Raw genomic sequence first — 21,961 nt, forward strand, 5'->3', positions numbered from 1 at the left:
AGCTGAGTGGACAAGCCATATATCACTCCATGCCAAGAAAATCTTGTCTATGACCACACACCATTTTTCCTGACAGACAACTTAAAACTTATCAATACTTGCATTGTTAGCAGGCTGTCAAGTGATATGTTCAGCGTCATGTTTTTTGAAGCCTGATCTACCATAATTTATACTTCTTCTTTTCAAGCTGCAATTCAGGTCATGCTGTGCTCCCCAAGATAATAAACAGGAAGAACACTTAGGGCCAGACTTCAATTCACTTTGCCTTTCACCTTGCAAACAGAGCCTTTGAACAAACATCTTTATGATGCCCCATTAAGATGATCCTTTCAGAAAATTCTACTGTTCTGGGTAATTTTAAATGGTACAGCATGAAACAGCTCATCAGACATACACACTCAGCTAGCAGTGTACGGTTCAAGCCACACCTAGCTGATGCAAGCCTTTGTTCCAACCTTGATTCTGAGAATTTGAATTTTACCAAGAAAAGCTATTTGAAGGCAAGAGGCTTTTTCATGCCCTCATGACTGCACAGGAAGATGTAGGGCAGTGGCTTACATTCTGTAAGAAGATCTCTAAATCTCTCCTTTCACCAAGAGCACTATTCAAGCGTTCAGAGGATGTAAGATATTGTTTAAGCAAAATGTTTCCTTTCATCTTTAAGGAAGACCTGAGGGATCTATTGTCAATACAATAATAAGAACAGCTGAGCTATTTAATATTTAATGCATATGGTGCAGAAATACCTGGTTGACGTCACTAACTGGTGCTCTCTTTCCAAATCATGTAGCTGTTGCTTTACGGCATCCCAGCTGGGCACTACAACCGTCATGCCCATCATGAGACAACTGCACTCACATTCTATTGGCCAATCACAACCACATGACCCCAAACATTTAGGTAGGTTGGTTCCAGCCAGTGGGATATGATGGGAAGTTATGCATGTCCCCTCCAAGCTGTGTGTACCTTCTCTATAGCACCCTCTGCTTCTGCAGCAACCCTCACATCACCTGTTGAAGATGTCTGCATCATAGGATGGAAGGATCCAGAATCCCTGAGTCAGTAGTCAGAGAAGAGTTCCTCGGTCAAGAAAGAAGGTCTATACTGAACATTGTATGAGACAAGAACACAAGATTGTGATATGATACTCTGTTTGGGTAGATTCTATTAGAGCAGTTCATCTACCCCGACCAGATGGGAGAAACTGAACAAATATAGATGTAACCTTTTTTGGGTTCCATGATCATCTGGGAAAATAGAAGAGGAACACAGGAAGAAAATGGTACAGTGACAGAGGCAGCAAAACCCAACAGGGGGAGGAATGAGATCATTTCCTGGGTCAGCCCCTCGGAAGTATTTGCTCTTAAAAAATCAGCTCATTGGTCTGAAATGATGTGGACTAAGATAGACAACTTGAATATCCACACAATTATCATTTTTTAAAAAGTAAGCAGAAAAGATCACAAATAATCTTTGCCATACTGAAAAATGCAAGTGATAAGATGCAGTGATAAGATGGCTAGGCAGCATTTTAGTATGGTATAATATTTTATCCAGGAGACACCTGGTAAAAAGGATTGAGATGGAGAAACCGAGAGAAACATTCAAGGAGGAAGGATGCGGCAGGAAAAAACAGAAAACTTCAGATTCAAAGAGAAAGAGCCAGAGAAGTTAAAAATAGTTTTCAAAAAGGAATTGAAGTTTATGGACAGAGTAGAGATGGTGAAGAAAAATCCTTTGAAGACCTAAGAAGTATATTTATTCATTTATTAATTTAATTCCACAAACATTTGCTGAGTAACTACTATGTGCTGAGTCCTGTGACAGGCACCACAGACAGAACCATGAACTCACAGTCCCGGAGCTCATAGCCTTACACAGAAAATAAAGAATCCCGATGGTTTTCCCAATGCCAACCATTAGCTTACTTTCACTCAAAAATGTAGTCAACCAATTCATGTTGATGTATGGCAAAACCACCACAATATTGTAAAGTAATTATCTTCCAATTAAAATTAATTAATTAATTTTAAAAGACCAGTGGGAGAAAGAGCACTGCTCCCTCCCACTCCAACACCATCTTCCTAAATTCTATTTTAGTATCTGAAAGGGGAAAACTGGCTGAAGAAAGAGGAAATTCTAAGTCTTTAACAGACCATGACAAAAACAGAGCTATATCATTATTTCTAAGAAAATGTAATTGCTTTTTATTACCACACACTGAATAGCTTTCCCAATTGTCCCCTGTACCTCTGTATCAGCGCTGGCCGCAGAATGCACAATTCCTGACAATAGACAATACTATTGAACAAATTAGTCTCCTATGAGCAAAATAACACTTTCATAACAATGGTCAGGTCCTGCCTACTTTCTCTAGACTTTGGCCAAACAGAATGCTAGTGCAGGCTAATTATATGAGCTGGCTGAAAATTGTGCAGATCATGGAAAGGTATCTCCCTAAACAACAACTGAGAAAAAGTCTTAACATCAAATCCAAAACAATAGGAAAAAAGTGAGAGAGCAAACTATGCCCAGGCAATCTCATCAGCACACTGCAGTTAACCATATTTGTTGACACTCATAAAAGAGTTGCAAAATTCTTGGCAGTGGGGTCTTCCCTGGTGGTCCAGTGTTTAAGACTCTGCCTTCTAATGCAGGAAGCATGGGTTCCAGCCCTGGTCAGGGAATTAAAGTCTCATATGCTGTGGGGTGTGGCCAAAATTTTTTTTTTTTTAATTCTCTGCGTTGAAAACAAATCACCTTCCGTGATTAAAGAACATTCTGCCATGCTGACGCAAGTGCTTTGCTCCAAAGTACAGCAATGGTTCATTGTTACACTGAGCACTTTTGTCACTTTGGGGAGCAAAAATATTGAATAGTTCATAGACAGTCCATTGTAACTTTTACACACTGATTCCCACGTCAGGCAATGAATACAGACAGTTTGTCACAGGGAATGGGGGAGTAAGGACCAAGTTTTCCAAGTTCTACTATTCATAAGGTGTGGCGCCACAGATCTGATGCATGGAGGATGGTGCAAGAGGTTTGGAATTTGAGTCCCTCAAGAAAAGTTCGAGGAAGAGCCCGACAAACAAGGAAAACAATGGCTTCAACGTGATCAAAACGGATGTCCGGCACCTTCTACAATGCATGAGCTACTTTACATCCACCTCAAAATTCATTGTACTTATTGTGCAAGAAAAAAGGCATTTGCATGGGACTTCCCTGCTCTTCTCTTGTGGCTCAGATGGTAAAGCATCTGCCTACAATGCGGGAGACCTGGGATCGATCCCTGGGATGGGAAGATCCACTGGAGAAGGAAATGACAAACCACTCCAGAACTCTTGCCTAGAAAACCCCATGGACAGAGGAGCCTGGTAGGCTACAGTCCATGAGGTCGCAGAGAGTCAGACACGACTGAGCAACTTCACTTTCCCTGCTGATCCAGTGGCTAGCAGGGAAGCCTCGCTTCCAATACAGGGCACACCTGGGTTTGATTTCTGGTCAGGGAACTAGATCCTGCATGCCACAACTAACACCCAGCATAGCCAAATAAATAAATGAATGAATAAAAATAAGTATTAAAAAATTAAGAAAAGAAGCATTTACAAGTATTAGTTCTGACCAATCTATCATAAGCAAGGGTCCTGGCAAAAACAGTGGCCGGCTCAAACTGAGTCATATGAGAAAAGCTTCAAGAAGGCACTTTTCCCAAAGGCCTGGGCTGGATGCAGAAAAATTCAAGCATGATATCAGGGGACTATGAAAAGCTTGGGCCTTCCCTGGTGGCTCAGTGGTTAAGAATCTCCCTACCAATGCATGAGACATGGGCTAGATCCCTGATCCAGGAAGATCCCACATGCAATGGAGCAACTTCAAGCCCGTATGCCACAACTACTGAGCCTGTGCTCTAGAGCCTGGGAACCACAGCTACTGAAGCCCACATGCCCCGAAGCTTGTGCTCCACAATCAGAGAAGCCACCTCAATGAGAAGCCTGAATACCACAACTAGAGAAAAGCCCTCGCAGCAACGAAGACCCAGCACAGCCAAAAATTAATTAAAAAATTTTCAAGAGGCTAATTTTTTAAAAAGATGCTATGAAACAGTTTTTTTACACAAAACACTTATTTTAAAATCAAATTAAATGCGAAGGGTAGAACTTACTTTCCTGTTCTGTTAGATAACGTCTCCAAGCCCGCTTGCAGATTTTGGCATCGCTCCATCAGGTGGAGGGACTTCTCATTCAGATATGTGCTGTTTCATGAAAGAGATTAAAAAAAAAAAAAGATTGATTTAAAAGAAGAGTTTATGAGATACAGTTAACAAAAATCAGATTTATTGGTAAAGTGTACCCAAATGAAGTCTAATTTTCATCCCATTATTGGATTTCTCCATGGAAAAGGAAATTGATATTTTCACTTCTGACGATGGGTCTAAATTTTTTAATACACTGACATGATAAAGTCAAATAGGAACTCTCCACGGAAGACTGTATTTTCAAGTTTTCATATTTTGAGGTTAGTATATAACTGAACAAGTTATTGAATAGTTTTAATCATTGTGTGTGTAAACAGACTTTATTTTTAAAAAGATGTTGTCTCTGGTAGGAAGCATGCAGACACAAGATCAATAATTCTCTCTCAAAAGAAGGCAAGATAAATCTGGCCTTTAATTATTACAGTAGCTGTGATATAAGGGCCTGTTTTTATTATTGTATGAGCTTGGAAAAACTGGAGCTGGAGACAAACCAAATCAAAAAAGCAAGTTAAGGAAACAGGTTATAGAGCCGGGCTGCCTAATAAGCCCTGCAGACACACGTGTGCTACTAGTTAGCCGACTTAGGCCTCAGTTTCTGAATCTCTAGTTCTTACCTTATAGTGTTATTGTCATGATATATACACGATAGAGGAAACAATGACAAGCAACTGGGGGAACTTCCCTGGTGGTTCAGTGGCTAAGACGCAGGCTTCCAATGCAGGGGGGCGGGGTGGGGGGGTGGTTTCCAATCCTGGTCAAGGAACTGGATCCCATATGTCTCAACTCTTAATAAGATGTTCAGTCATATCTCATTCTTTGCAACTGCATGGACTGTAGCCCACCAGAGTCCTCTGTCCATGGGATTCTCCAGGCAAGAATACTGGAGTGGGTTGCTATTCCCTTCTCCAGGGGATCCTCAAATCTAGGGATCGAACCTGGGTCTCCTGCACTGCAGGCAGATTCTTTACCATCTGAGCCACCGGAAAAGCCCTATTAATAAGACCCAGTGAAGCCAAATAAATAAATAATTTTTTTTAAAAAGGAAAGAAAAGCACTTCTTACTATACCTACCATAGTAAGAGTTCAAAAAATATCAACCATCACTCTCCCTATATGTCAAAAATATGCGCACAACTCTGATTTCTTGTTAATGCATCTATTTAATCATCCTGAAGATATTTGCTGAGAATCTAATGAGTTAGGAAACAGCCACAGGAGGCTTAGGATATGGAGCTGGAAAACACAGAACACAGTCCGTTTCCCTAGCAGAGCTTCCTGTCTGGTTAAGGAGAACAATGTGTATCAAACAAAACCACACGAATGAATAGAAAATTCTGGTCTGTGGACAGAACCTTGAAAACAGCAGTGGATGCCATGGAGAAGTGTAACCAGAGCTGTCTGCATCGTGTGGGGGCCTCTGAGAAAGTGTCATTTGGGTGGAGATCCCCAGGGTAATCCAAGGGTGCTACTTTGCTGGGAACATTCCAGATAGAAGGGAAAGCACGTGCAAAGGCTGCAGAATGCTTGAGGAACTGAAAGGAGGCAAGTGAAGCTCAAGACTGAAAGGTTTAAGGGTGTCTGGAGAGGAATCAGGGCCCATGACACACAGGCCTGGTGATCCCTAGGATTAGAAGGAACCCTAATAACATGGACAGCAAGACAAGGTTAGGGGGCAGGGGAAAGATGGATATGTGTAGCCTCATGCAAGAGGTTTTAAGAAGTTGACTTAGAGATGAAACAAGAGGAGGCAGGACCACAGAAAAGATGAAAGTGAGGAGGCTTCTGTGGGGCTCTAGGAGAGAGATGATAGCCCCTGGCCTTGCTAGACAGGATGGAACAGATTATGATGTGACCACAGAGGTTGCCCACTGGCAGGTGCTTTCCATCACAAACATCTGTTTCTTTCTTTTGTTTGCTTTGTTTGCACATACTAGTATTTATTTAACCTTTACCATATATTTTTTTAAGTGGGGATAATTGCTTTACGATGTTGTCTTAGTTTCTGCTATACAACAACGTGAATCAGCTCTATGTATACATATATCCCCTCCCTCTTGAGCCTCCCACAGGCCCAATCCCACCCCTCTAGGTCATCAAAGAGCACCAAGCTGAGCTCCTTGTGCTACACAGCAGCTTCCCACTAGCTATCTATTTTACATGTGATAGTGTATATATGTTAATGCCACTCTCTCAATTTGTCCCACCCTCTCCTTCCCCTGCTATGTACACAAGTCCATTCTCTTCATCTCCATCTCTATTCCTGCCCTGCAAATTGGTTCATCAGTACTATTTTTCTAGATTCCATATATATGCATTAATATATGATATTTGTTTTTCTCTTGCTGACGTTTCTTGCTCATGAAATGGCCACTAGACACTGGGTGGCTTTCTAGGGCAGCAATGCTCCACGTGATCTAGAACTACCACATACTCCACTCTCAGGGCACTTTCAACAACCTGCCTCCATAACTGTTGTGGCAGAAGGAGAAAGTGCTGGAAGGTCTTACTCTTTATCTGAATGCTTCAGCCTGGCCAGAACTAGCTGTCTGCCTGACCTGATTTAACAGCAGTTTTCAGAAAAGGGCAACCATCCTCCATGCCTGGAAGAAGAGATCATCAGGGTTCAGGAGTGGACCAGACGCCCACAGCCACCATCCATGGGCGAGAAGAGAAGCTGACAGGTTTGAGATCTATTCTGGACATAAAACTGACAGGACTTCATAATAAATTCGATATGGGAGGTGAGGGAGTATGCAGTATCAAGCTAAAGATATAAACAAGAGAGAGTCATAATTAATCTTCAGAAATTTTGTCTAAAAAGACAGTATACAAGCATCTTACGGGCTCACAAAACTCCTCTTTATCTTGATAAGGTTTTCTTCCCACTTCCTTCCTCTTTCTGTCTACATGCCTCACCTTCTGTACTTTCTAAATGTATTATCATACTTTCCAAAGATTTGTTTATTTCTAACTTGCTGTGTATTTCATTCAGGCAGCACCATTAATGAAGTGAATTACTGAGCCAGCAGTGCTTTGAATTACGATGGCTTTGCAAGACTGAATCATGAAACAGAGAAGCAGGCATCATTACGGTTGAGTGTCATAGAACTTCCCTTAAATCAGTGAGTATCTTTGTTGATAAAAAATCCAAACAGCTTTGCCCAATTGAAATCACAGAAGGCCCATGGAAAGCAAATGAGGGTATCTGGGTTGAAGTGGAGATGCAAGAGTAAAGTTAGAGTGGGGGACCTTAGGTGTCAGCCAGCAGGGCCAGCCTTGAATCTGGGTTCCACCTTGGCCTTTGAAATCCAAGAGTTTCCTTGTTCAAATCTTTACTCAGTAGTTTGTAGGGATGCTACAGATTGAATGTTTGTGTCTCCCTAAAAATTCATATGTTGAAATCCCAGCCCCCAAGGTGATGACATTAGGAGGTGGAGCTTTGGGAGGTCATGAGGTCATGGGGGTCCTCATGAATGGGATTAGTGCCCTGATAAAATTGGCCCAAGAGGGCTTCCTGGTCCCCTTCTGCCTTGTGAGGTGACAGTGAGAGGATGGCTGTCTATGAGGAAGTGGGCTCTCTAGACACCAGATCTGCAGGTGCTATGATTTTGGGCCTCCAGAAGCATGAAAAATAAATTTCTGGTATTTATAAGCTGCCTAGTCCATTCAGGTGGATCAAGACAAGGGATTACATGGGATGTGCTTAAAAACAGCTAAAATATGAAAGTTACTAAATAAATATTGCATTCCTGTTCTCCTAAATGCCTTGCTGTGTTGTTTCCTCAAACTGTTGTTGCTATAGGTGTTGGTAACCTCTCCTACCCACAGAAGTCACTTCACAGCCAAAGGAACAGAAAGAAGCCCCTTGAGTTCTCTGCACTCTCTTTCTGTCCTGCCCCCTTTTCATTCAAAGTTTTCTTCCTCTGAATTTCTAGTTTTTCTTTCTTTCATTCCTAGTTTTCTTCCTTTTCATCTAATGTCATTAAAACCTTCCTAGGAATATGTTAAAATACTGATCTGCAGAACCCTTATATTTCAAACGTTTGTCTACTTTAGGCATCTGATCAATATAACCCCCTTCAATGCCTCTTAGTCAAGACTCCTAGCTCATGCTGTTTTCAACAATGATTGTTATTCATAGTGACAGAAATATAACAATATAACCACCATGTTTTAAGATGCTTGAAGACCTGACTCCATAAGAGATGCCAGGATCCATAGAGAAGTGGAAGGCAATAGACCTTCCAAAGAGAGGGCTAGACCACCAGTCCTTTGTTGTGGGAATAAGTGAGAATTAGATGTTCAAGGTTCCCTGGTGGCTCAGTCAGTAAAGAGACTGCCTGCAATGCAGGAGACCTGGGTTCAATCCCTGGGTCAGGAAGATTGCCTGGAGAAGAAAGTGGCAACCCACACCAGTATTCTTGCTTGGAGAATCCCATGGGCAGAGGTGCCTTGCTGGCTATAGTCCTTGGGGTTACAAAGAGTCAGACATGACTTAGTGACTAAACTATCACCAGATGTTCCTTGGATCTGAGCCCATGAGAAGAACTGTGAGGGACTTACTTGCTCTTGAGAGAGGAAAAGAAGAAACCTTCCCAGTCTGAGTTGAGCAAGGTCATGACCCGTGGACAGATCCTATTTGAGAAGTTGGCATCCACCAAGATGAAGTTATTAGAAAAAAGTCCTCCTTAACTTCTGATCTGGGGACATCTCTCAGACAAGGCAAAGGGGACAGAGAGAAATTCATCGAGATAAAAGCAGGAATTAAAGACCTGGGATCACAAGCAATGTGGCAGAAGATGAAATGGCTCCAAGACACGTGTGAGCTGACTTGTAACCTGAGGAAGGATGACTGGGGATCAAGTTGGAAAGACCCATCCAAAAGGACTGAATGTCGGGGAGACCTTGAAATGATAGAGGAAGCAACAGAGAAAGCACATCAGAGCCTGCTGCCAGAAGAGCCCACAGTTAGGTATAAGTCTGAGATATGACCAGAAAGGGACCCTGACCCCAAACTAACTCAAATTGATGGTCTGAGCATTTGGGTCTAGGAAAGAAAAAGCACAGGGGCCAGCAAGGCCGCTAGATAAACTGTAAGAGCCAAAACTTCTGGGGCCAGACTCTTAGGGGTTCAAAATAAGAATTTTGTTTCTGCCAACTCTGATAGTTTTGTTTTTTTTTTAATTTCAACTTGCTGGTGAAAGCTCCTTTTAAGAACTTCTTTTTTATTATTTGTTATTTTATGTTTTATTAACATATAGTTGCTTTGCAATGTTGTGTTAGTACATAGAGCTGTGTATGGATACATATATCTCCTTCTCTTGCACCTCTCTGTCGCCCCACACTTCCATAGATCTACGTCATCACAGAGCACATGGCTGAGCTCCCTGTGCTGTGCAGCAGCTTCCCACTATTTTCATATGGCAGTGCACACACATCAATCCCAGTCTCCCAATTCATCCCATTCCCCCTTCCCCTACCCCTCTCCCCACATCAGTTCTCTACAAAAGAGAAAAGAATTAGCCTCTATACAATCTGCCAGATACACAGTGGAGAACGTCTCCCAGGGACAGTGGTCATCCTCCTGGAGATCTGCTAGAACCTGATGAACCAAGTGAGTGTTGAAGTCTCCCAGACTAGAGGGCTGAGATGGCTCTAGCTGCCCTGCCAAAGCCTCATCAAATGCCCCATTATACGACCACAATTTCTGCCTGCACATCACTAAACAAGATTGCTTGTCCGCTCATTTGTAGCATGAGTAACATCTGGCAACAAGCCAGCATGCCCAAGTTCCTGCCCCTTCAACATTCTGTGGCATCCACCTTGCAAATATGCCATAATGCAGCAATGCAGCCTCTGGCCTAATGCATTCCTATACCTGCCCAGCTAAGACTGCTGGGAACAAAATCCCATGGGTAGGTGGGTTGGTGCCCTGATAAATCTATGGTGTCCAATACACTAGGCCTTTGATGCCTTGACAATTCTATTCCGAAGGGCCACCTCCCTTCCCATTTCCCTCAACGGCTAACCTACACATTCACTGTTGTGCTACCTTCACCATTCTGTGCTTTTCTAACTTCTATAATCATGTTTTCTATTTCAGGAAAAAAGATGCTGCCAGGTGAGACTTGATGGTTAGCTATAAGACATTACTTTCCATCTCAGAGGAAGAAGTATCTCGCCTCTTACAAAAGCAGAATCTGCCTGCTATTCCATCCCTTCCTGTCTCCTCAATGATCCAAGCCCCTCCCTTCATTTTCTTCTTTTCTGAACCTTTGCCCTTTCCCTTCTACTGTCGCCTCCTCCCCAGATTCAATTCTCTCCCTTCTCAAAGTCAAAAACAAAACAGTTCATTCTGCTCTTCTCCTCTACCTGTTGCCTTGCTTCTCCTTCAGATTTCAACCCACTGATTGTTTCTCTGCTTTTCCTACAAATCCATTCCACCATTCTTGGAAAGCATTACCAAATCCAGGGGAGATCTGAGGTCGCTTACTTAACCTCCCAGTAGCATCTGAATGGCTGACCACTCACTGGGCACCTGGTTCCCATCACAGTCCTTTCTGCTTGTTCTTCGACCTCTGACTGCTGATCAGGGTTCTCTGGCAGGCTCTTTCTTGGACCCGCCCATAGGTGTTGGTGTCTCCCATGGTTCTTCCTTTCCTGATTGTTATTTTAAAACAACTGATTGGCACCTAGTTACAGAACCCTCCAGGGCTCTCTCCAGATCTGTCTTCTCAGCCTGACTGTTTTCTCCAAATATCTCAACCAACCTCTTTCCCTTCTGCTCTGTCCTTATGGCCCCCAAGGTGAGTGGTCTCGCACTCATATCTGAACATGTCATTTCCCTGCCTGAACCTCTGCCAGGAACCCATCAGCCTCTGGACATGCCCCATAGCTGGACACACAGAGCCATCCAGGACTTGGTCCCTGACTGTGATTCCGGTCTCATCTCTTCCTGACAGCTTGCTAAGCATTAACTGGTACAAATTTCTCTTTCTCCATTCCTTGCAAGTCTTACATTATGGATTCTGACTGCTTTTATTATTTAATTAGAGTATTTATTTGTTTGGTACTGGCAACCTAGCCTTCAGGCACATTTTCATCATTTCAGTATGTCATGGAGAAAAAAAATCTTTAATAAGATTGAGGGAGAGATACACAAAAATAAGCATTTCTGCTATCATTGTTATCGGTGTGGCTGATCTGCTTTTTAGAAATTCTATCTTCATAAGTCAGACTTGAAAACCAACTGGCAAGATTTCACAAAACAGCAGCAAGAAGCTTAGAGACTACAATGGCTCCTGCAAATGAATAATAATTAAGGCTCTGATAAGGCAAAGACTATCTCTTAACTGAACGAGTGATTCAATCACTATAAAGTAATGTCACCATTATTTAGTGGGTATCTACAAGGACCTGTAAAACACAGAGCTAATGACTTTTAATTAATGCAATATGCAATCGGTCCCCTGGACAAATGAAACATCCCAAAGAATGATTTCTTTATAAGTCACTAATGAGTTTCAAGAACCTTCAAATCCTGGGGACTTCTCTGGTGGTCCATGGTTAAGACTCTACACTTCCAATGCAGGGGGCACCCAGTTTGATCCCTGTTCAGGGAACTAGATCCCACATGCCCCAACTCAAGAGTTCACAAGCTGAAACTAAAAGATCCCTCATGCTGAAACTAAGACCTGGCTGCTGCTGCTGCTGCTGCTGCTGCTGCTGCTAAGTCGCTTCAGTCGTGTCCGACTCTGTGCGACCCCATAGACGGCAGCCCACCAGGCTCCCCCATCCCTGGGATTCTCCAGGCAAGAACACTGGAGTGGGTTGCCATTTCCTTCTCCAATGCATGAAAGTGAAAAGTGAAAGTGAAGTCGTTCAGTCGTGTCTGACTCTCACAACCAAATAAATACATATTTAAAAGGAAAAAAAAAAAGAATCCAAATTCTATTTACAGTGCCCAGAAATGGGGCTAAACTGAACTGTGAATCTAATGAAAAGCTTAAAACCAAATCAATTTTAGTCTCTCTGTAGAAAGAATATCTTAACAGATTAGAAATATAGCCTTAAAATGGAAAGCCCAAAGGACAGGAATTCTCCTACCTACAGATCTTGCATGCTCTCTCCCTGTTCCTACGAAGAGGAGCTGATGAGCCATGAGTGCATCCTGACCACCAGCTGAAATCCCTCTGTAGACTGGGGTGACAGCTGGCCTGCCAGCTCTAGGACAGAGGGGACAGTGGCCAACTGTGCTCACTTCAAGTTCATCAAGCAAACACCTGATTATCATGTGCACCCCTGCCATGTAATTTCCCTGAGAGACAAAGGCAAACATTCCAGTCTAATGGGAGAGTTTAATTACTCTCTTTAATTGACAAATTAATATTCTGGTTTATATATCACCCTCTTACTAGTTTGGTGAACACAAGTCTGTCTTTGAAATAGCAATCAAACCCCAAAACTGAAAAAATCAAGTTTTGGTGCCTATAGAAATAGCGGCAGTACCTGGCCAGCCTCTGTTCACTCACTCACCCGGTGTCTCTGCCATAGGGAACAGTGGCTACAGGAGAAAGGACAGTGGACAAGACCATCTGCCTGATTCCCTGGAGCAAAGAGTCTGGTGATGAAGACAGATAAGCAAGCACATGCTTATCATGCTGGGTCTTCAGAATGGATGCTGGCTATTTTCCACCATCATGTTAGTTTCAAGAAACCTTGAATCTGTATTTTGGTGGACGTCATTTAATTCAAAATATAAGAACTGCTTAAAAAATGACTACTCCCTTATACAGGAACACTGCAGCCACCTTCACTTGCAGAAATTTCTGCAAATAATCTCTGCTAACTTGGTTTTTCACCTTAATTTTTACCTGTTTTTGGTAACCTTTGATAAAGATTTATTTATTAGCTCTGTTACTAAATCTGTTACACTAATGTAGTCTGGCCCTCCACCATTGTTGAAAGATAGTTTTCAGAGATGGACAATCATAAATCTACATATATAAAATGAACACACATTACAGATGTTATTTTATTTCTCATGAATGAACAGGTTCAAAGGAGAAGCCACAGACAGACTTACAGATCAGGAATATTGAAATGAATGTGCAAACAAAGTTAAGTCCATTGGACCTCTACCAGACTGGGCACAATTTGCATATTTATAGATAAGAATTTTTTGTGTTGTGTGTTGCTCTGAATTAACTGCATCTTACAGAGTTGTAAAACTGTTTCCAGGAGGATTAGCATCAGATAACTCAAGAGATGTGTGATGTGAACAATACCAGCATATTCACTGAAGCACACAGTGTCCCCAAACCTCTAACAGCACCAGTGCCCACCACGATAACATTAAAGGGAGGATTGAGAGCAATGAACCTAGAAGACTTTCACTCCTTCTGAACTGCAATCTCCCCCTACTCCCTCCACAGCTTGCCTGAGGGGAACAGGTTGATCCAGTTTAGGTGTTAAGTCCTCCAAGACACACAGGGAGCACCACCTTACCTATATGCAGGTTGAAGCGAGGGTAACCAAGAGGACGAATCTGATATGGAGACTGATTAAAATTTCAAATTTAGATGAGTAAGAAGAGGGTCAAAGTAGAGGTGAAATAAAATAGGAGTAGATTGGGAATAAATGGAAGAAAAAAATGACTACCACTGGATCATTACGTGTCTCCTTCCACTGGTCCCTAATTGTGAGATCCTTGGGGGCTTGAAATCAACTCAAGAATGTAGAGTCAGGGTGGAAAGGCTCTCAGGGAAGTGCTTCTTCTAAGTCTTCCAAAACCCACCTCCGACAATATTTTCTTACCTGATCTAACCAAGATTATTCTGACCTTTCTTTAATCTGCTTTGGATTTGAAAACTTTGGATAAACTATTTTTAATGAAAGGCATTTCAATGTCTTGTCCTATGTTGTTTGTTATTAAAGACTGGATTTTTTATTAACATTAATTCTCTTCCTTTGAAATATTATGTGATTGGTACTTGCTTTATCTCTAATTATAATAACTGATATGAAATTTTATCTTCTAGACCAATGTATATCTCTGATCTGTGGATAACTTCTTTCAATAAGCTAGCAAATATGGAAAACTCAGAAGTGGCCACAAGACTGGAAAAGTTCAATTCGCATTTCAATCCCAAAGAAGGGCAATGCCAAAGAATGTTCAAATGACTGTACAACTGCGCTCATTTCACATGATAGCAGGGTCATGTTCAAAATCCTTCAAGCTAGGCTTCAACAGTATGTGAACCAAGAACTTCCAGATGTGCAAGCTGGATTTCAAAAAGGCACATGAACCAGAGATAAAGTTGCCAACAACCATTGGATCATAGAAAAAGCAAGGGAATTCCACAAAAATGTCTACTTTTGCTTCACTGACTATACTAAAGCCTTTAACTGTGTGGATCACAACAAACTGTGGAAAATTCTTAAAGAGATGGGAATATCCGACCACCTTACCTGCTTCCTGAGGAACCTGTATGTGGGTCAAGAAGCAACACTTAGTACCAGATATGGAACAATGGACTAGTTCAAAATTGGGAAAGGAGTACATTAAGGAGTATATTGTCACCCTGTTTATTTAACTTATATGCAGAGTACATCATGTGAAATGCCAGAAGGATGAATCACAAACTGGAATCAAGATTCCTGGGAGAAATATCAATAATGTCAGATATGCAGATGATACTACCCTAATAGCAAAAAGTGAAGAGGAACTAAAGAGCTTTTTGATGAAGGTGCAAGAGGAGAGTGAAAAAGCTGGTTTAAGACTCAACATTAAAAAAACTAAGATCATGGCATCCAGTCCCATCACTTCACGGCAAATAGATGGGGAAAAAAATGGAAACAGTGACAAATGTTATCTTCTTGGGCTCCAGAATCGTGGCAGACAAAAAGACATTTGCTCCTTGGAAGAAAAGCTATAACAAACCTAGACAGTGTATTAAAAAAGCAGAGACATCATTTTGCCGACAAAGGTCCATATAGTCAAAGCTATGGTTTTTCCCGTAGTTGTGTATGAATATGAAAGTTGGACCATAAAGATGGCTAAGTGCTGAAAAATTGATGCTTTTGAACTGTGGTGCTGGAGAAGACTCTTGCGAGTCCACTCCCGTGGACTGCAACATCAAACCAGTCAATCCTAAAGGGAATCAACCCTGAATAATCATTGAAAGGACTGATGCTAAAGCTGAAGCTCCAGTATTTTGGTCACCTGATGCGAAGAGCTGACTCACTGGAAAAGACCCTGATGCTGGGAAAGATTGAGGGACGGAGGAGAAGGGGGTGGCAGAGGATGAGATGGTTGGATGGCATCACCAACTCAATGGACATGAGTTTGAGCAAACTCTGGGAGATAGTGATGGACAGGGAAGCCTGCAGTGTGTGCTGCAGTCCATGGGATCACAAAGAGTAGGTCGTAACTTACCAACTGAACGAAAACAAAGTGGAATGCTTGATCTCAGCAAATGGAAATAATTTAAAAACTGACTATATTTTTGATACTAATATCCACATTATTCCTTGATGTAAAAATTCTGATCTGCTTTTCTGGTGAAGCATGAATGTGATGACAGCAGCATCCACTGGCCAGTCATGAGGCGCTGTGCATTGCTGCAAACTACGTGCTTACAGGGACCACATACTCCTCACAATGAATATACATGGTCAGGACTGTGCCATTTTATACAGAGATATAAGACACTGGAAGAGCAAAGAACATACTACATAAAGTTACTCTGTTGGTTAGATTTGGAGCAGAGTTTTGAACCCACACAGTGCATGTCTGTGTTTCTAGCCATTATTCTATTCTACCTCCGCTTAGAGTGAAAGATTCGTTTTTCAGTGGTGAGCTGTTCATTGCCTACAGCAGGAGTCCCCGGTCTTCGGGATCTAATGCCTCATGATCTGAGTTGGAGATGATATAATAATAGAAACAAAATGCACAATAAATGAATCATCCGAAGACCATCCCCTCCCCACCCTCAGTCCATGGAAAAACTGTCTTCCATGAAACCCGTCCCTGCTGCCAAAAAAGTTGGGGACCTCTGGTCTACAGCACCTGCCACTGGATTCTGAATCTACAGGAACAGACAAACAGTCTCTCCTTGACCAAACTCTAGTCAAGCTCCCCCTTTTCAACTAGGACCCATTCATGGGCATGTCCTTAAGAGACCAGTTTTAATAAGAACACTGCTGATTCAGCTTATCCAGAATTCCCCCATCCTCCATGTGTGATTACCCTTGATATCTGATCAAATTCCTCATCCTCCACCACTTCCCAGTTCAATCACCATGGACTGCCTCCAGCAAGATTCCTATCAGGCTGGTTTGGCAAGAATCATCCCTTACCCTTGATGCTTCCTCCTCTGATCCCCACCTGCTCCTAGGCTATAAATCCCCATACTTCCTTGCTGGATTCAGAGTTCAGTCCAGTCTCTCTCCTCCATGGTAAATCTCCATTGCAGGAGTCCCTACACCCATTGCAGTAGTACTGGAAAACGTTTTCCTTACCATCTTAACAAGGGTCATGAATAATTTTTTCTTTAATAGAGTTATTTTGCAATTCTATGTACTGAAGTTAAGAGCTAGCAACATAAAACAATTCTTGTCTACGGGCATGCAAATGAATTCTGTCTAGTGGAGAGACAACACTCCCCTACAGTAGGAAAATCTGTTTTGCCTCCCTTGGCATGTTCATCTCCATATTCCTGATCTATAATCGTGTCTGCTCCTTTGAACTGGCTGTAACACATTACCAGCTTCCTCACTGATGAGTTAAATAAAATCTTTAAAAAGTGTTCATTTTCATATCTGTATGAAAGACATGATTTTACTGTTTTAACACTCTGCATCTGCAAACTGAATAAACATTACCCTGATAAAGAGGACAAACTTTGGTGGCAAACAGCACAGTTCAGATGCCTGCTCTGCTACACAGTAGACACTTAGCTCCTTAGAAACTATTTAACCCCTCTGTGCTTTCAGCTTTGTGTGCAAAATGGGGGTAATGCTATCTCTTTAATAGAGTTGATGCAAAGTTTATAATAATAATGTATAAAAATGCTCAGCATGGTGACTGGGACAGAGAACCCACTTAGGCAGTACTCGGCAGGAGTTCTCTAGGTGGCTGTCAGGGTCATGAATGCCTCCTGAAGTAGTGCCTCTCAAATTGCAACATAGCCATGAATCACCAGGGAAATTTCCTACAATGCAGAATCTGGTTCAGCCGTTCTGGAAAGGGTCCTAATAGTCTGCAGTTCTAACCAGCTCCCAGGTGATGCCAACTTGCTAGACTGAGGATCACACTTTGAGTGACAAAGTTTTATAAGCCTCCTGGATCAAGTTCATCTGCCCTGATAATTTTTTCATAATAGTCTAGAGTAAGACTTACAAGAAATGTGGACCTGGACTTCCTTGATGGTCCAATGGTTAAGAATCCACTTATCAATGCAGGGGACATAGATCCCTGGTCCAGAAAGGTTCCACATGTTATGGGGCAACTAAGCCTGTGCACCATAATTACTGAACCTGTGCTCTAGTGCTCGTACATTGCAATAAGAGGAGCCCCCATTCTCTGCAACTACAGAAAGCCTATGCACAGCAACAAAGATCCAGTGCAGCCAAAAATTAAAAAATAATAAATAAATATTTTTGAAAAGAAAGAAATGTTGGGCCTGACTTATCGCCAGAAGCACAAATAGGGAAAAACAATGAAACAACTGGAAAAACTACAAGAGTAAAATGACTAGGTTACCGTGTCTCTAAATAAGAGGTTTATTTTTCTTTTTCCTTTTTCATCTGAAGAACTTGACCAAGGGAATACTGTAAAAGGAGATGTATGATACTGAGAACATTTAACATAATCACATTCCTGAGACAGACCCAGGGTTCATCCTCCTGGGAGCCCTGCTAGACAGCACACAGGTGGCCTCCAATAATCCCTAACACTTCTACTCAGGCTTAACCAGCCCATAAGACACAGCCCTCCAATGGGCATTATTCAAGAAAATTGGATGATGTTTGGAGGATGCACTCCCTTCTAAAAAAAGGCCAACAGACATGTGTTGAAAATGTCTCTAAAATGTTTGCTAAAATCAATGTTTAAATGTCCATATCTGCTATGCACCCCCAATCAGGAAATTCTCTGTCCCAAAATATTCCTTTGTCAACTAATGTTAGGCTAAGTAACTTCAGTCATGTCTGACTCTTTGTGACCTATGGACTGTAGCCCACCAGGCTCCTCTGTCCATGTGATTCTCTGGGCAAGAATACTGGAGTGGGTTGCCATTTCCTACTCCAGGGTATCTTCCCAACCCAGGGATTGAACCCCTGTCTCTTAAACCTTCTGCTCTGTCAACTAAGTATCTCTTCAAAAAAAAGCTGGAGAAGTGAGTTTTGAGATAAGACCTTTATTGAGAAAATAACTCATTCACACTCCATATTGAGTCTCTGGTACTGTCTGTATAGTAGTGGATAGCACTTGAGAATTTAAAAATTCTGAAATATTAGAAACATAATCACCATTATGAAATAAGTTTAGTCATCAAGGAGCGAAAATCTTATAACCTTTAAGTCTATAGTTTATTTTTAGATATTCATATTTCATGCTCATTTTCAGGAAAGCATTAGTGAAACCAAGCAGGATTCTGTGGAGCCCTTCTGTGTACAAAAGCCCTTCCTTGCCCCACCTCCCCATTTCTGGTTTGTAGAAAAAGGCTTTTGTCTCCTAAGCCTTCCTGAGTTCCAAAGATCAGGTTAAAGCAGTTACTAATTAGGGAAGTGAAGGAAAACAGAGACAAAGGAAAAGCAGTTTAACAAGAAAAGTCATGACATGAGTTCACTGATAAAACAGAGTCCTGATTCCTCCAAAAGGATATGCATAACAGTCTGACACAACTTTGTGTGGTTCTTCAGGAAACAAACCCCCTCCCCAACCCAGGTGGAGGATGCTGACTATGTGCTGACACAAGCACGTAGACTCCAGACTGGCTAGAGCCAGAAACTTGATGACTAAGATTCCAGAAACATCACCTGTTACTTCACTATCAACCAATCAGAAGTCATGCATCCTGCAGCCCACCCCCCAAATATTGCCTTGTAAAAAACCCTTCCCTGAAAGCCATCAGAGAGTTTGGGTCTTTTGACCATTAGCTGCCCATATTCCTTACTTGGTCCTGGAATAAACGTTGTATGTTCCTTCAGGATGATCTGGTGTCAGTAGATGGGTTTTGCTGCATGGCAGGTGAGCAAACCCAAGTTCAGTTTGGTAACATTAAGTTCAAAAACTGGGGACCTCATGTAGATAATGTAATGGAATTTTCTTTAAAATAACAAAATGAACTAAGTTTAATAAAGTGGTACAATGGTTTCTGATCATCAGAGCAAGCAAAATTTGAAGCAATGAAAAGTGATGGCGAGACTGGGTGCCAATACGGAGAAGCTTCCCAATTAGTGTGAAGGCTCCAGGGAATTATATGCTATCTAAACATAAATACTCGAAAGGCTAGTCACTGAACACATCTGAACAGTGAGCAAAATCCTAATTTACTGATCTATTCAAAACTGGTAGATCTTATAAAGGCTGTTTGGGTTTACTTGTAGAATTCAGGTTAGTGTCATCAAAATGAAAATCAATGCAAAAAATCTTTCAGAAATCATGTCCAAACATTTTGGGGCACCTGAAATATGAAATAAAATGATGAGAATATATGTCATAATAAAATAAAAATAGCAAGTGGAATGTCTTATCTCATTGTGGCAATTTTGTAAATGTGAAATGAGGCAGAAGGCCCTACCACAGAATAATGATGATTTTTGAAATTCTGAAACGCATTCAGTCAACAGAAACCTCACAAGAATCTTGCTGTCAATAAAGATTTTTTCTATGACCCATGCTGTGTAAAGCAATGATGAAGAAACTATAAACTAAGGGAACCCTCCTACACTGTGGGAGGAAGGGAAATTGGTATAGCCACTATGGAGAACAGTACAGAGGTTCCTCAATAAACTAAAAATAGAACTACCATATGATCCAACAAGTCCAAGCCTGGGCACATATTCAGAGAAAATTCAAAATATGCACCCACCCCCAAGTTCACTGCGGCACTTCTACAATACCCAAGACTTTGAAGCAACCTAAATGTCCATCGACAGAGGAATGGATAAAGAAGATATAGTACATATATATAGTGGAATACTACTCCGCCATAAAAAAGAATGAAACTGTGCCATTTGCAGAGATATGGATAGATCTAGAGACTGTCATCGGAGAAGGCAATGACACCCCACTCCAGTACTCTTGCCTGGAAAATCCCATGGACGGAAGAGCCTGGTGGGCTGCCATCTATGGGGTCGCACAGAGTTGGACATGACTGAAGCAACTTAGCAGCAGCATCAGAGACTGTCATATACAGTGAAGTAGGTCAGAAAGAGAAAAACAAATATTGAATAATCTTGCTTACACGTGGAATCTAGAAAAATGATACAGATGAACTTACTTGCAAAGTAGAAAGAGAGACACAGATGTATAGAACAAACATATGGGAACCAAGGGAGGGTGGGATGAATTGGGAGATTGGGATTATACATAGTGTATATATATATATACATATACACACTACTAGATATAAAATAGATCACTAATGAAAACCTACTGTGTAGCACAAAGGACTCTATTCAATGCTCAGTGGTGACCTAAATGGGAAGGAAATCTAAAAAAGAGTGGATATATGTATACATATAGCTGATTCACTTTGCTCTATTGTAGAAACTAATACAACATTACATAACAACTATACTACAGTAAAATTTAATTTAAAAAATTTTAAAAATAAATGTACCCATTTTTCTGGTTAGAATTTGATATAAACAGACATGAAATGTGCAATGAGGACCAACATCTCATTGAGAAGTGAAGCTCTGGGTGAAGAGATTAACAGTTTGCCTCTTCAAATATAGAATATCAAGTCTTACAAGGGTTACTGTGTTGAATTCTATTCAGCCTTTAATCTCAAATGCTATTTAAAGCAACATAAGCAAAAAAAAAGGAATGTTGGAATCTTCACTTCATGTGCTGTCTGACTCACTATTTATACTTTTTATTTGATCTTCAATAAAGCTCCCTTTGTTTTCATTTAAAAAAAAAACAAACTATAAACTAGAGTGTGTTCTAAAAACAACTTCCAAAAAAAAAATAATAATAAAAACAACTTCCAGAATTATCCCTTGATTCTCTATGACACATTTATATGTCTGTCTCCAACACGATTGTGTCTTCCTCATCTACTAGTGGCCCTCTAATGAATTTGAGCAAATAGATTAATGAATAAATGATCAATGAACTTCAGGATTATAACTTATCCATGGAAAAAAGAGATTTCAGAGCTGATCAGACTGAAAAGTAAAATAAAATTCTAGGGAAAAAAGTCAACAGGAAGCATTAGAATCAAAAGGATCTTCTGATTAAACCCCAGCTAATTATAAGATTTAATTAACCAGAAGAACAGTCTCTCTTCATTCTACTTAATTGAGATTTTACTGCATTTAAAACGATGTCCAAATGCTCTCATTAATAATGAATGAAAGTGTAAGAGAATTGGCTAACCAAATTTACTGTGCTCAGGTAAACCATAATTAGGAAAGGTTACAAGAGTGTCCTAGGAGACCGATCCATCTCAAAATAGAGCAATATAA

General features: G+C 41.2%; 1 protein-coding gene across 1 annotated transcript in view; it reads right to left on the minus strand.

Annotated features, from left to right (window-relative positions):
* The window catches only part of ST8SIA6 (ST8 alpha-N-acetyl-neuraminide alpha-2,8-sialyltransferase 6), a 164,761-nt gene that overhangs the window by 63,142 nt on the left and 79,658 nt on the right, over positions 1-21,961 (minus strand). The window contains exon 3 of the mRNA XM_055543926.1: positions 4,166-4,255. Within this exon, the coding sequence (XP_055399901.1) occupies positions 4,166-4,255 (90 nt within the window). The remainder of the gene's footprint in view (positions 1-4,165; positions 4,256-21,961) is intronic.

Source organism: Bubalus kerabau, chromosome 13, assembly GCF_029407905.1.
Source record: "Bubalus kerabau isolate K-KA32 ecotype Philippines breed swamp buffalo chromosome 13, PCC_UOA_SB_1v2, whole genome shotgun sequence".
In the NCBI taxonomy this organism is placed as follows: domain Eukaryota; kingdom Metazoa; phylum Chordata; class Mammalia; order Artiodactyla; family Bovidae; genus Bubalus; species Bubalus kerabau.